Source organism: Grus americana, chromosome 17 (assembly GCF_028858705.1).
Source record: "Grus americana isolate bGruAme1 chromosome 17, bGruAme1.mat, whole genome shotgun sequence".
NCBI classification, from domain to species: Eukaryota; Metazoa; Chordata; class Aves; order Gruiformes; family Gruidae; genus Grus; species Grus americana.
The window spans coordinates 6,036,594-6,052,023 of NC_072868.1; the positions used below are offsets into that span (position 1 = coordinate 6,036,594).

Sequence of the window (15,430 nt, forward strand, 5' to 3'; positions counted from 1 at the left end):
ACACTGGGGGTTGCAGCCAGTCCCTCTCCTGTGGCAGCACACATCCGCCTAAGCAAGGCAGAAATATGTAAGATTTAACATGAAATTACTGTTTCAAAAGAAAAGGCTTTTAGAAATCTCTAATGCCCAAAGTTGGAGGTGCCAGATCGCTTCCAGGCTGTCCTGCACCGGCGGACACAGCCTCTACACCTCGGATGGCAGCAAGGTGGGGCTCAAACCTCCGGCTGTTCCCAGAGCTAAGTCCCCTTTCATCTCATTCTTGTGAGCTAAGGGCGAACACCTCTTCCATCAGGAGAGGTGTCTGAAACAGCCTTTTCATTATGTTTATATTTAAAAATCTAACAGTGACTAAAGCAGTTTGCATAATAAACAGCTCTAGAGCCAGAAATATTTGCCCGCTCTCGGTAAAAGAAGGAAGTCCTCAGATCCTCTTCTGAAGACTGTAAGAAAGTGACAGAGTTTTCCCTTTACAGGATATAAATATGCAGTGCAAATAGGTGGCTTCTGTCACTGCTTACATTTGATGTATCTCTTCAGATAGCCTGGCAGCGCTGGATTATTTTAGCGTCAAATCAAAGCTCTGGTTGTGTAAAGAAGCTGAGGAAAGGTACAGTCTGTGTTGCAGCACAGGATGGAAGCTCCAAGAAGAAGACTGGAGGCAGTCCTGTGAGACATGTACCAGCCATGCATACTAAATCTGTCATTTAGTACACCGAAAAGAAAACCCCTTTAGTAGAGATGCTGCAGAACAGAAAGAAATGTCTTCAGATTTGGGTTGGGGCAGGGGGGGGTGTTTTTCTAGGAAGATATGTGATTCATTCTCACAAAGCTAAAAGAAAATAAAGCTTTTGTTTCCTTTTTACCCTCCGTTTCCTCATGAGAGAAAAAAAAATTAAGGGCCTGTTTACGCTGGAAGAAAAATCTTGCTGGCTGATCCCTTTTTAAAGCAGAAAGCTCTCATTTGCAATGCACCACTGCTGTCCTTGACTTCAACGTCAGCTCAAACCCACCCGATCTGCGTCCCTCCTTAGCATGACCCTTATCTGGATGCAGGCAGTTGTACAGCACCTAGCACAATGGAATCTCTGCATGGTTACTGCGGCCTCCACGTTCCAGCCTGATACAGTCGTGCAGACAAATAACGAGAGGTCAGTCACACGCTCGGGCTCTCGAAGGACGGATGCACACACCAAGCTCGGCTCCTTTCCTGCCAAAGGGAACTGACAGCTGCATCATTTTGAAACGCTTGAAATCAAACTGCGCATCAGACCATTTGTGCTTATACAGGTTTTGTAGGAGTGTGACTCAGACGAGCTCACAGAGTTCCTCCTGTGGTGTCGTCCTGGATGGGCAACTCCTCCTGGTTTGCGTCTTCCCTCCAGATGGGCTGCTGGTGGGCTTGGGGCCTGACGCAGGAGAGCTGGTGTAGGAGAAAGGCCCGTCAGGCCTCAAGTCCCGTGCCACAGCCCTGCCCGGCATTGACCGGGATGCCGTAAGTGTGGCCATAACCAGTTCCCGGGCGCCGTGAGGAGATGTCCTGCCCCGGTTCACGGTTAAACCCTGCCCGGGGGTGGGGGGCAGGCCCCAGCCAGGCCCGGGGCATGCCCCGAGGGCCCCCCAAGGAAACCCAGCAGCCCGTTCCTCCAGCTGGGGCTGTGAGGTGCTCACGATGTAACTGTGCCCGTTATCTCGGGGATCCGGGGGGGGCCCGCACCCCAACACGGCCGCCCGCCCCACAACCCCCTCCGCCGTCAGGGCGCCGCCATGCTTCCCTAACAGGGCGGGGGTGTGGCCTGTGGGGCGAGAGGCGGGGCTTGGTATGCAAATACAGCCGGCGGCCCGCAGGCGTGGGATGGAGCGCATGCGCACTGTGTACGCAGTGAGGCACGGGTTCTTACACAATGCGCCGGGTTCCTTCAGCGGTGGGGAGAGGAGCGGTGGGGCGGGGTCGAGCATGTAAATGAGGGCCGGCTTTTGCTGCGCGATTGGAGAAGAGGAAGGAAGAGGCGGGGCCAGGTATGTAAAAGGCGAGCCGGCGCAGCGTGCGCGGGATGGGGCGAGCGGGTCGGTTGCGTTCGGAGGGAGTAGAGGGGCGGGGCGTGGTCTGTATGCAAATGTTGCCGGCTCGCGCGCAGGGGGGTGTGGCTCGGATGCAAATACACGAACTGCCGTTTCCCAACTCCCGCCCCAACGTTCAGCCTTGGCCCCGCCCCGCCGGTAAAAAGCAGCGCGCCTGCGCAGTGCGCCGAAATGAGGACTTAGTCTGTTACACAACCGTTGTGGAGCCAGGGCTGCGCTCTCCGTCGCGTCAAGGCTCCGCGCGTCCCCAGCGGCGCGGCTCGGCTCTCCTCAGCTCTCCTCTCCTCCTGCTCCGCTCCGTTAGGCCTTCCGCGCCCTCCGGCATGAGCGGGGACCAGCTGCACAACGATTCCCAGGTAAGCGCCCCTTAACCGCCCGCGGGGGCCTGCTCCCGGGGGACTCTCGCCACCGAGGCCGCAGGGTCCTTATTTCCCCTTAGGGTCGCCCTGGGAGCCCGGCTGATTCTCCCCCTCCCTCGCCTTAACCCTCCGTGAGGGGAGACGTGCCCTGCTGCTGCCCCCTGCCTGCCCCCGCCCGGGGTAGCCCACGCGTCTGGGGAGAGCCCTGTCAACCCGGCCTGTCCGCCCCCCCTCCCCCCCGTCGGGATGGGCGCCCCCCATCCACCCAGCCCCCCTCCGCCCCGGGCCCAGGTTTCTGCCCAGGTGGGGGAGACGGGACACATGTGTGACCCCATGGGAGAAAGGGAGGAGGGCGGCTGGCTACCTTCCCCTGGCTCGCTCCCCTGGTGGTGGTGGGGGGTCACCTCGGGAGCTGTACGAGTGCCGGGGGACGGCTCACCCTGCTCCCCCCCGCCACGGAGGGCACCTTCTGCATCGCGCTGGTTATTTCTCATTTGGTATTTAATTTCCCTAAAAATGAGAATGAAGGAGGGGGGGAAATCCAGCGTGCCCGCCCTTCCTCCCCCCCCTACCCAAAATAAAAATCCCTCGGCGGGACGGCGTTTTTCACGGTCTCTCCCTGTCTCCTCTCCCCGCAGATCGAGGCGGATTTCCGAGCGAACGGTGAGTGTGGCCCCGGCGCGCCCCTCGCCTCGCCGCGCCGGCCGCGCACAGACATGGCGTCCCAGAGACTAAGTCCCGGCTTCTCGCTCACCGGCCCCATTGTTCCCATCGAGCTGCCAAAAGCGCCCCTTTCCCGGCGGCCTCGCCCCCCTCCGACCCCCGCTTCCTCTAGTGGGGGCACCGGAGGCCCCCGATCCGAGCCCATCGGGTCTCCCGGGATCCCCTTTGGGCCCCGATTCCTCCCTGGAAAGTCGCCTTGTCGACGGTCGGGACTTAGTCTCTGCGCCATTTTCTTTTTCTCCTCTCTTCTGTGTGGCTTTCTCTCCTTCTCCTCCTCCCCGAGCTGCCGGAGAGGAGCCTTCTACAGAGGCACCAGGCGGCGATCCCCGGCCCCCAGCCCCTTCTTAACGGAGGGGAAAGCAAAGTTTTTAACTAAAATAAATTCCCAAGCCGTTTTTTATCGCAGCCTCCCTCCCCCCCACTGCTCCCCGTCTCTGTTCCTTTCAGGGAATCCCTCCCTTCCCCTAAAATGAAAGGTGATTGCAACATGTTGCTCTTTAAAAGAATCTGCTGCATCCATTTTAAGATCAGTTTTATTTCTTTCCTTGCTACTTAATTGATGTAACTTTACCTTGTTGGGTGGGGCTTTTTAATTAAAATAAGCCTGCATTAAAAAAACCCATAAAACCAAACAGTGCAGACAATTCCAGAAAGGTAGACAGCATCACTTCTGAAAGTTTGCATGCTAACTGTTCATTTTATTCAGAAACATTATAGGAGTCCTGTAATTTTATATATATGTATATATTTATATATGAATATATACACTTATATGTCTCTGTATATTTATATTCATATATATGCACGCATAATATTATCTTTTCTAATCAGCCTGATGGCTGCTAACTTTTTCTGATTGTTTATTCATTTTTCTAGGAAGCAAGCTAATTGTAATCCCCCCCAAGTTGGTAGGTGATAAACTGAAGGGTTTAAGCAGGGTGGAGGGCAGTTGAGGCCGTACAACCTACCTTTGTGTGTATGTGTTATTGTCACCGTTCGGGATGTGTAAGGAATTCTGAGCTGTCCTCTGACTGGTGAGGTGGTAGAGGAAGAAAAAAATGGTTGAAGATACCTGCTTGACTTATACTGATTTTTAACACATTCTCTGGATGATGTCCATGTGCCTGGTTGCTTTGTAGGTTACTGCATGTAAATATTTACAAATCTACATTTGGGTGCACCTTTCTGTCAGTTCATTGGAATGTGATTGTGTGTGTGTGCAATAGGAGCAAGCAGTAGCAAATGTGCAGTTTTTGAACTTTTATTTCCATTCTGAATCTGTAGTAGGGTTCTAAGAATAATTCTTAACAGAAAGTGGATTTCCCAGGAAGTGCAGAAGGAACTCTTGAAGCAACTTAAATATAAGCATGTATTTGAATACTTGTAGCGTTCTTATGCTGGGAAATATTTGCTTAAGGATCATCTTTATTTAGGGAAAAGTACTCCCTGGTAAGCTTTAGTTATGTACTGATTTACATAGGGAAAATGATGCATATTTGACCTTTCCACTCCAGCTTCCAGTGAACATCTTGGAGGGATTTTTCTCCTCTATTGTAGCCATGTGCTGCTTTATTCTTGTAAGGGTTTTAGGTATACAGCACTTAAAACTCCTCCAGTTTTTATTTCTACCATGTGTTGGAGGAATTCAATACAGAAATTCAATGTAAGACACCTTGATAGAAAAACTGAATTCCTGGTAAATCAAGCATACCCAACAAATTCATACTAGTGTAGGTATCAGCACCCTTTTCCTCCTATTGTAATTACTTTATGGCAGTCATGTAACATCATTGTGACTGATCAGAGGCTCCTAAAATCCAAAATCCTTTTCAGCACTGAAAGGTGTGTGTAACCCTGTTAGTCTTGTTAAGGGAATAATGCTGAATAGACACTGTCCTCTCTGACTTTGTGACCAGGACTGATCTTCCTGAAAACCAGTCACCTCTGCTTGCTCCAAGTCTTGATTCCTCTACACAGGAGTTCTTTGCACTTCTGTGTAGGGAATTCTTGCGTGTGGATCTGAGAACAGCGGTGAGGCTCTAACTCTTATATTCTTGGTTTGATCCTATTTAGTGGCAAAGATTGGGAGTGGGTGGTAGGAATCTCAAGTACTTTTTTTCCCGCAGATGTTTAGAATTGGGTCGTACTTTGATTATTGTTAGGCCATGCTTAACAGTAGAGCCAAAGTCTCCTTTTAGGCTGCCTTTCCTCTTTACCTTTGGGGGAAGGGAAGTTTTTCTAGGGGCTGGTACTGAGTCATTCTAAATGTTGAATGTACCAGCAGTAAACATTTTTGTTAATAATGTTTGGGGTGACTTCTGGATAGCTTATCAGTAATAGAGCAGCTTAAGCACTTTGAAGCTTCCTGTTGTTCCTAATGTTCATAACTGGGTCAATGGGCATACTACCTGAGATGGTGATCACACAGGTTGTTGCAGCTGAAGTAAGGTGGGTGGGGGTGGATCTGCTAGGCCATTGCAGGTCACCAGGGAGCACCCTGGTTGTAGCTGAGAGCTTGGATCTGATTACACACCTGTTTCATTGATAGCAGGGTAGAATTAGGTATGAGAGAGGATGCCAGCAGTAAATATGTGTTCCTGGCTATTTCTTGTCATTAAATAGCCAGATCACTTTAAGCAAGAGTGTCCTGGGCAAATTCCAACTTGGGTAATTGCATTCCATCTCAATATCCAGATTCTCCCTCCTGTTTAATTTGGCCATAGTGGGTATTTTTTCACCTTAACTGTATTTTTAGTATCAGTACGCACTGTAAAGAATTTTCCATTTTCAGTCCTAGCAGTGCCTGTTTGCAAATCATCTTGAGAACAATATTGCACTGAAACAGGGAGCCTTTTTTGCAAGTAATGTCCTCACAGCCTTCAGCATTGTGGAAGGGAAATGGTAGTCTAAAACTGTCATTTCCAAGTATGGCTTGGTCATGGAAAATGACCCCTTCACAGATGTGAATGTTGAGTCACAACTATGTACTCGGAGGGAATCATTCTGATTTATTTTTTCTCACTTGGTAAAATTGCAGATCACTTCAGATGCAAAATCTATTTGGACTCTATTGAGTTGTCTTTAAGAGCTTTAAGGTGGAACATAGCAACCTTACTACTGAGGACAGTGTTGAGACTAAAAGTGATTTATCTTGACTTGCTGTTCTCCCATTGTGTTTGCAGAGTGCAGTAGATAAAAATTACTTTTGTTTGCAAAATAATCAAACTGTGTTCCAAAGCTACTAAATTCCACTAACTGCTGTTAGTGTCTTGGCTGTTCATCAGCCTGCAATCAGAACTCCTGTAAAATCCACCTCTCTTCTGTGCAGGAAGACATCACCCTAAGCAGTTTTTTTTCTCCTTTGGTTGACTTGACCAATAACGTTAAGATGCAGTTTACGGCCGGTATCACTGTAATAACCATTTAGGTATATTAACAGGAGTAAAGTGTGAATTTGATTGCCCAGCGTCATAGAGATGGCTTCTGGAAGTGAAACATGCTTGAAGGAGGGGCTTGCTTTAACAGTGAATTTTTTTTGGGGGGTGGGGGGAAGAAGCCCTTGCTGCTGCAGCATCTTATCAGAAACTGGCAGGTTTTCATGTTGGCCTGAGTGCTCATATGGCACCTCTGTATATATCGGGGTGAAGATATGAAGAGGAGCGAGCAAGAGGGAAACTTAAATTAAATAGCAAGAGTGCTGAACAAATGCCCTACAAGTTACAGAATTTCAGCGTGTTTTGCATTAAACTTACATTTTGTGTGTGATAGAGCTGTGCATGTAAAAGGTGGGGGCGATTTAAATGCTAGCAAACTGAAAAGCACCCTAGTGGAGATCCTTAAGATTTTTCAATGGTTGTGAAATAGCCTGTTGGAGACCAGATTTGTTCTGTCTTGCTGCTGCTTCGTCGGGTGCCTGCTGGATGGGTGAGAGGTTTTTTTGAAGGACAGCGGGGCTAGTGCTGCTGTCAGAGCTACTGCACTAAACAGACTTGGTGAAGTTAGGAAGCCTGAAGATAAACTCTTGTGCTCTGTCTTGTGCACGTCAGGGCGAAACTGTCTTTTAAGTTCCCTGGGAGCATGTCCTCACCAGCGTGTTTAAATGTCAAATGTTTGGCAAGAGATCCAAAACACAAAAGGTAGTTAATGGTATTTAGATGCAGATTGATATCTCTCCACTGAAAATTTCCTTTCCCTTTTTTGTGATACATGGAGATGTGAATCCTGAAGAATGTAATTTGTTCCTTCCAATACAAGCCTTGAGTCACTCCCTGTTCCCTTCCAGACTGCAGTGCTGGGTGATGAGCCTGCATTGTAAGAAGTGCTGCCCACAGCCGCAGAACAATACTTGGGGTAGTTTTAAGTCTGAAACCACTTAGCTTTTTTATTTTAGAAGTATTTAATGTCAGACCCCAATCGCTGCAAAATTTCTTAATTTGGTTTTGTGTTGATTTTCAACATGTTCACAGCAGTCTATTGCAGGGCTTGTAGAATAGAACAGTGTAGCTTTACTATAGGAATCTTCAAATTGTTGCAAGTGAGGGTACTCTGATGTGAATTGATCATTTCTGATGCCTCTCAGAAATGTAAATAAATGTATTGTTGAAAAGCTGCACTTAAATATCATGTGCTACATCAGTTGTTTGCATCTATTTTCCCAGCAGTAGCCTCAGAAGGGCTTTAGTAAAGACCTTGAGGTCTGTTGTGTTAATTGTTCTGACACATTCAGCATTCGGGTTAAAACTTAATGGGTGTCTTGTGGGAGTGGGGAGTTGAATGCATTTCTGTTAGCTGTGGCCAACTTTTATTTTTGTTAAAACTCAGCAGAATTACCTAAATGTGCTGGAAGATGTGTTTTGGGGGTTAATGGCCTGTGTGCTTCCTACTTCCAGCAGATTTTCTTAAGATGTTTTTCCTTTTACTACAGTGTTAAGTGATATCTGTTATTAATATGCTATCAGGGCTACTTTGTTTACTTTGTAAAAAATGAACAATTTTTAACCAGGGGACCAATGTAAAAGTGCAGCTTTTTACATGGCTTCACCTAAATTAGGCACACAGCTCATAAATATGATCGAACACAAATTCAGATTTAATTTCATTTACAACTGTGACTTCAGATATTTGTGGGATAGTTCATTTAATTCCAACCTCCTGAGTTGTGCTGTCAGCAGAAACTGCAATAATATGTAATTATAGCAAGTACTTAACATCTCATTGACTCAAATTCCTCTGTTAATGATTTCACTGGATTCCTGTTAAAGTAATACCTGCTGAAATAGCACAAGCCACTGCCCTATTAGAGAGAGGCTCCAGGTCAGATTCTTACCACTGTTATAAATTCCTGTAGTTCTGCTAAAATCAGCAGAGCTCTGACAGTGTGTCTGCTTTTTTGTTATTGGACTGCAGGGATGGACTTTAATGGTACAGTGACTATTTGAGAAAAGGACAATTTAACATAAGAAATCAGTGCAGATTTTTTTCAGTGGCTTTTCAAGATGGGTTGGTTTCTCTTTCAAGTCTGCTTGAGCTGATTGTGCTAATACAATTTCTCATATCCTTGTAAGACATGCAGTCATTCAGAAATATTTATTGGCTTATTAAATTGAATTGCCTTTGCAGCTGCTAGTTTTATAGAAACTGCCCCAAATTTTATAGAAAACCTCACACTCCAAAACATGGGAGTAAAATGCTATTTAGCATTATGTATTCTACTCCTGCCTGTGGTTTTGAAGGACAGTGTCTTAGGTTTCCAAATCTGAGAGAGGATATTGGTTGTAGAAATTGGTGTTTATCACCTTGCTTTTCTGAGGCTGTTTCATTTGACTGAGACAGCGGCATATGACAAATATGCCCTGCCGTACCTTCTCCCTGCATGACTATCCATTCTGAGCTGTTTAGCACTGTCAGCATTTAAATATGTATCATCATTAGATTTCAAAATGCTTCTTCCTGTTAAGAGAACAGGAAAAGGACATAGACTTGAAAGAACAACTAGAAAATCAGTTTAAACCCCAGTTCTTTGCTACAGCAGGATTATTCCTTTTAAACTGTATTCCCAGATACTGCTATTAACTGCTCCAGGGAGCTCCCACCGCATGTGCCTCTGGTGGCTTTCACTGGCTGAACATCGGAATTAATACTGTGTTGAAGTGCTGTTCTGGGCAGAGCAGAGTGAGCCTTTTCTGCTGCAGGCTCCTGCTATTTAGTAGTTGAGCTGAACAAGTTGTAGTAGTGGTTTCCCAGTGTGTATGAGACTACAGTATTTTTAGCACAACATTTGTTCAAAATGTCCTGGCTGACATAAATACTAAATAGTTCCAGTGGATTTAATCAGATTTATAGTTGGAAATATTTTCATCTTGAATGCTTGCTTTTTAAACCAATGATCATAGAGTGAACTGCAGTAATATCTTCTGGTGCCACAGCGAGAGTTAGGACATTTGGAAGTGAAAAGAAAGGGTGAAGTTAAGCTTGTATTCTTGTGACCTGCAAGGTATGAAGTGCTGTTGAAAGTTACCATGGACTTTAGAAACATGAGCATACAGGCATATTCAAGTTAAAATTTTATTTCTAAAATCGTCTTCTGAAGCTGCTCAGCTGATGAACAAGTGAGAGCTCCAGATCTGAGAATGAAAGTGGCGAGTATGGAGCTGCAGTCAGTCTTCCTGACACTGGTGCTTTTGTAACACCTACTTAACATCAATGATTCTCAGATTTCTTTGGAATAAAAGTAGTATTTTGTTAAACCTCAGTCTGTGTTGCAGTGCCAGCAGGAGTGATGATATGAAACACAGTTTTGTGCCAGTCCTTGCAATAAACAATATTCTGGGAGATCCTCCAGCACTACTGGTGGAGATCAGACTTGACGCTTTTGGGGATGTGGGAGACCTTGGCAATTAGTTCCTTATTAATACCTAATGATAGAGATGAAGTCCTGTAATGAGGAAAGATGAGTAGAAGAGGGACAGGGGTTCAAATAAGAATTGCCTCACAATTTGCTAGAGTGTTATTGCAAAGTTCTAGTGATGTCTTCTATCATCTCAAGGCCTGTTTGTCTGCTAGGATAGCATACTTTGTGTGAAAAAGAAGAAATGGCCGGACAGCTCTCATGAATACTGTGATACTGTTGCTTCACCCTGGGGAAGTTTCCTTTGTTAATTGTCTCAATAGGTTCACTTGAAGATGGTCCCAGTATTAGTTCAGTTTAGACAATTAACTTATACTGACAGCTGCTGTTGTTTCAAAGATACCAGTTCACAACATGGAGTCACAAGGATGGACAGCACTGAGTATGCTTTACTCCTGTCTTGAAAAGCTTTGGAGGCAGGGGCTGGAAAATGTCTGAAATGCGTATCTTGATGGGATGGGGGCAGTGCAGGCTCAAATATGGGAGGCATAGCAGGAAAGTTAGTGTAAGTGCTTGTCATTCAGCCTCAGCAGGCAATACCTCATCAAGAAGAACAACCTGTGTCTCCACCTAAAGTACTTAAATATGTTTTTAAGTTTGAAGATGGTAACTTCTGAAATTGGGATGATTGCAGGGTACAGAGGGACAGCATCAGGCCATTGGGACATTGTTTTAATAGAAAGCTCTGTCAGTCTTGGAGCCACAAAGCTTCTGATTGGTAGATCTTTTTGTATTCCTTATCGGTATACTTTACATGAATGTATTTGTTCATGTTCACAAGCTTGCCATATGCTTTGTGCAGTTGTGAGCAGTGTGGGTGTACATGTATTTTTACTATACCTTCGTCAGAGAAGGGTTTATTTAGGGAGTGTTTTAAAGACAATGGCTTCCTTCTCTAGCAGTGTTGCAGAATGCTAAGCTTCATGGTGCCCATGAAAAGATGAAGATTTGCTCCTTCATAATTGTACCCAATATAGATGGTTGCCTGTTAAAGACAGATGGACATTCATGGAATTCAGTGCTGCAGCAGAGTGATTCTGCAGCTGGCTGTATCTTTCCATGACTGAAGAGAGATTGATTTGTGCCTCAGGAAAGCTTGGAGTGTACTTGTAGCTTCACTAAAATATTTTGATCAGTCTATGTAACTCATCTTTGGCTTGGTCATATCTATGTCCATTAAAGACATGCTTCATGGTGAGAATATACTAGCTAAGTGTCTGTTAGGTCTCATCAGCTGCAGTATACAGCTGACATAATCTCTAACAGACACACAGTAATTAGCTGATAGTATGACTTTATTTGGGGGAGCAAGACTCTTACATTCTCAGTGAAGGCATAGTTGTGATTCTTCAAAATGTCCCTTTTTTTCCCATAATGCAATTTTTCACTACTTTTCTAAAAATAAGACCCTGGTGACTTTTACTACTTATTGCTCATTTTGAAATACCAACCATTGATTTGCACAGTCTTACAAATTTTTGCAGCAAGCATCTGGGACCTCAGTAGTAGAGCATTTTTCTGTGTTAGGGAATAAATGGTAGAAACAAATGAAATACGAGGTCTCGTGTTCAGTGTGGATAAGACTGCATACATACAGGTTGTCCTGTCTGAAACCCACTGGGCTAATGCATGAGCACGGTTTGTCTGGCTGCTCTGCAATGAGTTTTATCAAAAGACTTGTAATTTCCGAAGTGTTGGGCTCACTCCGCTACTCAGTGTACAGTGCATGGGATTGGAAGTTGTCTTGTTTCCATCCAAATGCTTGTCAGTTTGGTGCAGCTAGAAGATGTGTGGCAGTGTCTAATTGGAATAATTTTAAGAATTTTTAAAAAGAATTGTTTAGACACTTGACCAGAGACATGGCTTCATGGTAAGAAGTCATGAATATAATTAATAAGAATGGAGCAATACCCAAGGACAGATAGCTTTTTAATTTTTCCTGGCACTTGTCACTTACTCTGATCTATTAGCTAACACTGCTTCTGACACATGAGAATAGGAACTTGCAGGGTATTATCCAGGACCATTTTTATTCCTTTATTTGCCACTTTTCTTCTGTACACCTTTTAAATTTGAATGACTGTGGTAGGTTTTTCCTTTGTATGTAACATGGAATAGATGACCTGTGCTTTAGGGCCAGGGCAATGTACTTTAGTTGAACTTCTTATTGATGGCAATGTATTACTACTCAAGGCTTATATTCCAGTATTTGAACAAGGGCCAGACTTGTCAAAACAGCTGTTCATCTTCCTCTGAGGTTGCAGTTTCTTGTTTTGGAGAGGTGGCCTAAAAAGACCTTTTAGGGGACAGGGTGAGGGAAAAGTGGGTGCTCTTGTTTTTTTCACCTTTGAAGTATGGTATATGTTGCAGACTTTTAAGTATCTGGAAATAGCATTGAGAAACATGTAGTGGTCTTCTAACTGAAATGCTGAGATTTCTGGAGTTAGGGTAGAACAACTAAGAGGCTTCTATTTTTGTGGTCTGCAAGCAGAGTTTTAGGAGGAGAAAAGTACACGTGGTGGCAGGGGGACACTGTTACATAGCTTGTGACATGAGATGGTTTGGACACCTGATAACCAGATAGGAGGGCTGTCTTCCTTCATCTGCTCTGCAGTGGATGGAGTTCTTTCTGCCCTTGGGGAGATTAGTAGCTAAGTAAGCTGGCAATTCTTATTCCAGTTTCTGGTTTTGTGTGAGTGCTGTCTTGCCAGCGATCAGCATAGTCTGTATTGCTTGGTGCTCTGGTCAGGCTATGTGAAGATGAAGGGTTGAATACGAAGAGGCTCTTTTGAAGCTGAAGGCAGGGGAGGGACATTCTGTTACACAGGGACACCGTTCCTGGGATTAAGGTCCTTTGTGCTATGCATTGTTATCCTGTCCTGAGGGCATGCTGTTTAAATAGGCAACAGGGTAGAAGAAGAGGGAGTACTATGCTCTTCTCAGAGGTGGAGAAATAAGAACAGGGTGGGAGTGATTTCTTCCAGCACAGAAATAGATATCAAGCTGTCTGGCTAGGACTAAGATTCAGTTCCAACTTGGACTTTTGTTTTCAATTTTTAATTCTCTCTCCAGCTGAGGACTGAGGTGGTTAGTAAAGGGCAGTGAAAAAAAAAAAGCTTCTACAGTTTTAGCATATGTTGTAATTTTTTCTTGAATGCAGAACTCATCTCGGGAGCTAAAGCCTGCATTTTTTTTCTGTGGTACTAAATTATTTCACAAATACTAAAGTGTTGCATGCTGAGTTTTGCAACTAGTGAAATTACTGGATTTACAGCAGGGAGATCAGTGGTTTCCTGCTCTGTGTGCAGCATTCTGGTATCAAGTACTCTCCAGGTTAGTCTCTTGCACCATACATACCACCTTGTTATAAGTGTCTTCTAACTGTGCCTTGAGCATTAGGAAGAGCATACTATGTCTTCTCATTTGTGAATGTTAGCAAGTGTGTGAGTAAGATCAGTTGTTGGAGAGATAAAACAGCTGGGATGGGCAGGTACCAGTTTTAACTTGCCTAAGCAGGTACGCTTACAAGTTAGACGAGCACTCTTTATTTTAATCTAGCCTTTTGGGAAACTGGAAGCAGGAGCTCTTTGGAGATCCATGTGAGGGTATGATTCACTGCAACACAAGCATTGTGTACAAAATGGAGGGATGGAGTAGTACTAGTGACGTACTCTGAGGTTTGTACACTAGAGTTAATGACCACCAGATGGGGAATAAAAAGCTGCCTGCTCCTCTTCTGAGGACTGAGAATGTCACTGAGGCTGTTTAGTTTGCTGTATCTGTTGTAATGCATCTTGTGCACAGGAAACCCCTTTATGTGTGGATCAGAATAAGCTTTCTTTACTGATATTTCTCCTTGATGCTTAGTCAAAACCAATGCTAAAAACTGAAGTCCTTCAGTTTGCTAACGGTGCACCTCCAGTATAAAGAGCAAAAAGTCTTGAATGCTTTCGGGCAGTAGAAAAAGTGCAAGTTGTGCTCCAGTACACAAGTGTAAATTGGCAGATCCAGAGGCAGTAGGTTCCTACGACTACAGATACAATGCAAGAGATGAACTCTTAACAACAGTGACCTTGATTAACTTCTGCAGTGTTGCCCAATCTTGTAGGTGTCATCTTGATCCATCTTTTTAGTAAAGAAGCACTGGCACAAATCAGGGTCAGGATATAATTCTGATATTTGCAAGTTGTCATACTGGAGCTGTGTAGGTGTTTGGGTTACTTTGTCTTGCTCCAGCAGATTGGAACATCTCTCCAGCTGTCCAGGATACCTTTGGATGTGAATGTGGATAACAGGCATTTTTCAAGAGCCTTTTTCACTGCTTTCTTACATCCTCCTGTGTTCTTCCTACTCCAAACCCAGGAAGCCTCTCAGATGAGCTAGCATTTTTGTCTGAATCATATCATAGCTGTGTATGTCACCTGCACTTCATTAGGGAAGCGTAAGCAAGCTGTCCTTGAAATACCTGTTTTTATGAGTAGATACAGTCTTCTAATTTAAAATATGCTGCTCTCTGGAGTTTGGTAGCTGTCATAAACAGTGTTTTTCTTCTATAATCAAGTAGGCTTATTCAGCATCACTTGTATCTAAAGGAAGCTTCTTTCTAGGTTTTAGACTGTTCTAATTGTCTAGGTATAAAGAGGAAAGTACAGCTTGGTGCTTGATTCCCTACGCTTGGCTTCTTCAGTTGTCAGCATGTGGTCTTGGGAGAACCCAGCGTGGTGTAGTCTTGTTTGCCCCAGTCCGTAGCTTGTCTGGCAGTGGATGGAGACTGCAGCTAGCAATAAGCTGGCTATCACAGTAATTTAATGCTTAAGTTGAATCTTAGGCAAAAGGCAGAAGCACTTGAATTGAGTCCATCAATTTCTTGTTTCATAAATGAAGATGTAAAGCTGTCATTCTTCAGCTTTTTCAAGCATTGCCGTCTGTGTCTAACATGTTTGCCCCTTCCCTCCTGCCCAGTCGTGTGTTGACTCTTGTCCAGTGATGCAAAATCTTCAGTTCATGGTTTCACTATCCATCACTGTCAAAGTGTGAGCTTGTGTGTAGAGAAAAAAGTTAATTTATTGTTGAATGATAGCCTGAGTTAAATACTGTCTTCTCCGTGTTCATGAGTAGGCCTCTCTTACAGCACTCATCCAGTGCAATATTTACCTCTTTCAGGAATCTGACAGATTTTTCTTCAAAGCTACTGGTGTTGTCTTTGCACGTGACTGAATCTGTTCTGCGTGCATTTGAGCAAATAGGTTACGTTTGGTGTTGACAGCAGGGATGGCTAGTTCAGAAGGGGGATTGGATCTCCTACGAACTGATTTGTGTTGCGCTTTGCCTGTTGCTCACCAGTGGACTTGGTTAGAATGAG

At 44.6% G+C, this 15,430-nt stretch overlaps 1 protein-coding gene across 1 annotated transcript in view; it reads left to right on the forward strand.

Moving 5' to 3' along the window:
- The first annotated feature begins 2,235 nt into the window (after nt 1-2,235).
- The window catches only part of TOP1 (DNA topoisomerase I), a 67,991-nt gene continuing 54,796 nt past the window's right edge, over nt 2,236-15,430 (forward strand). Inside the window, exons 1-2 of the mRNA XM_054845462.1 lie at nt 2,236-2,435; nt 3,077-3,101. Of these exons, the coding sequence (XP_054701437.1) occupies nt 2,403-2,435; nt 3,077-3,101 (58 nt within the window). The 5' untranslated portion in view covers nt 2,236-2,402. The remainder of the gene's footprint in view (nt 2,436-3,076; nt 3,102-15,430) is intronic.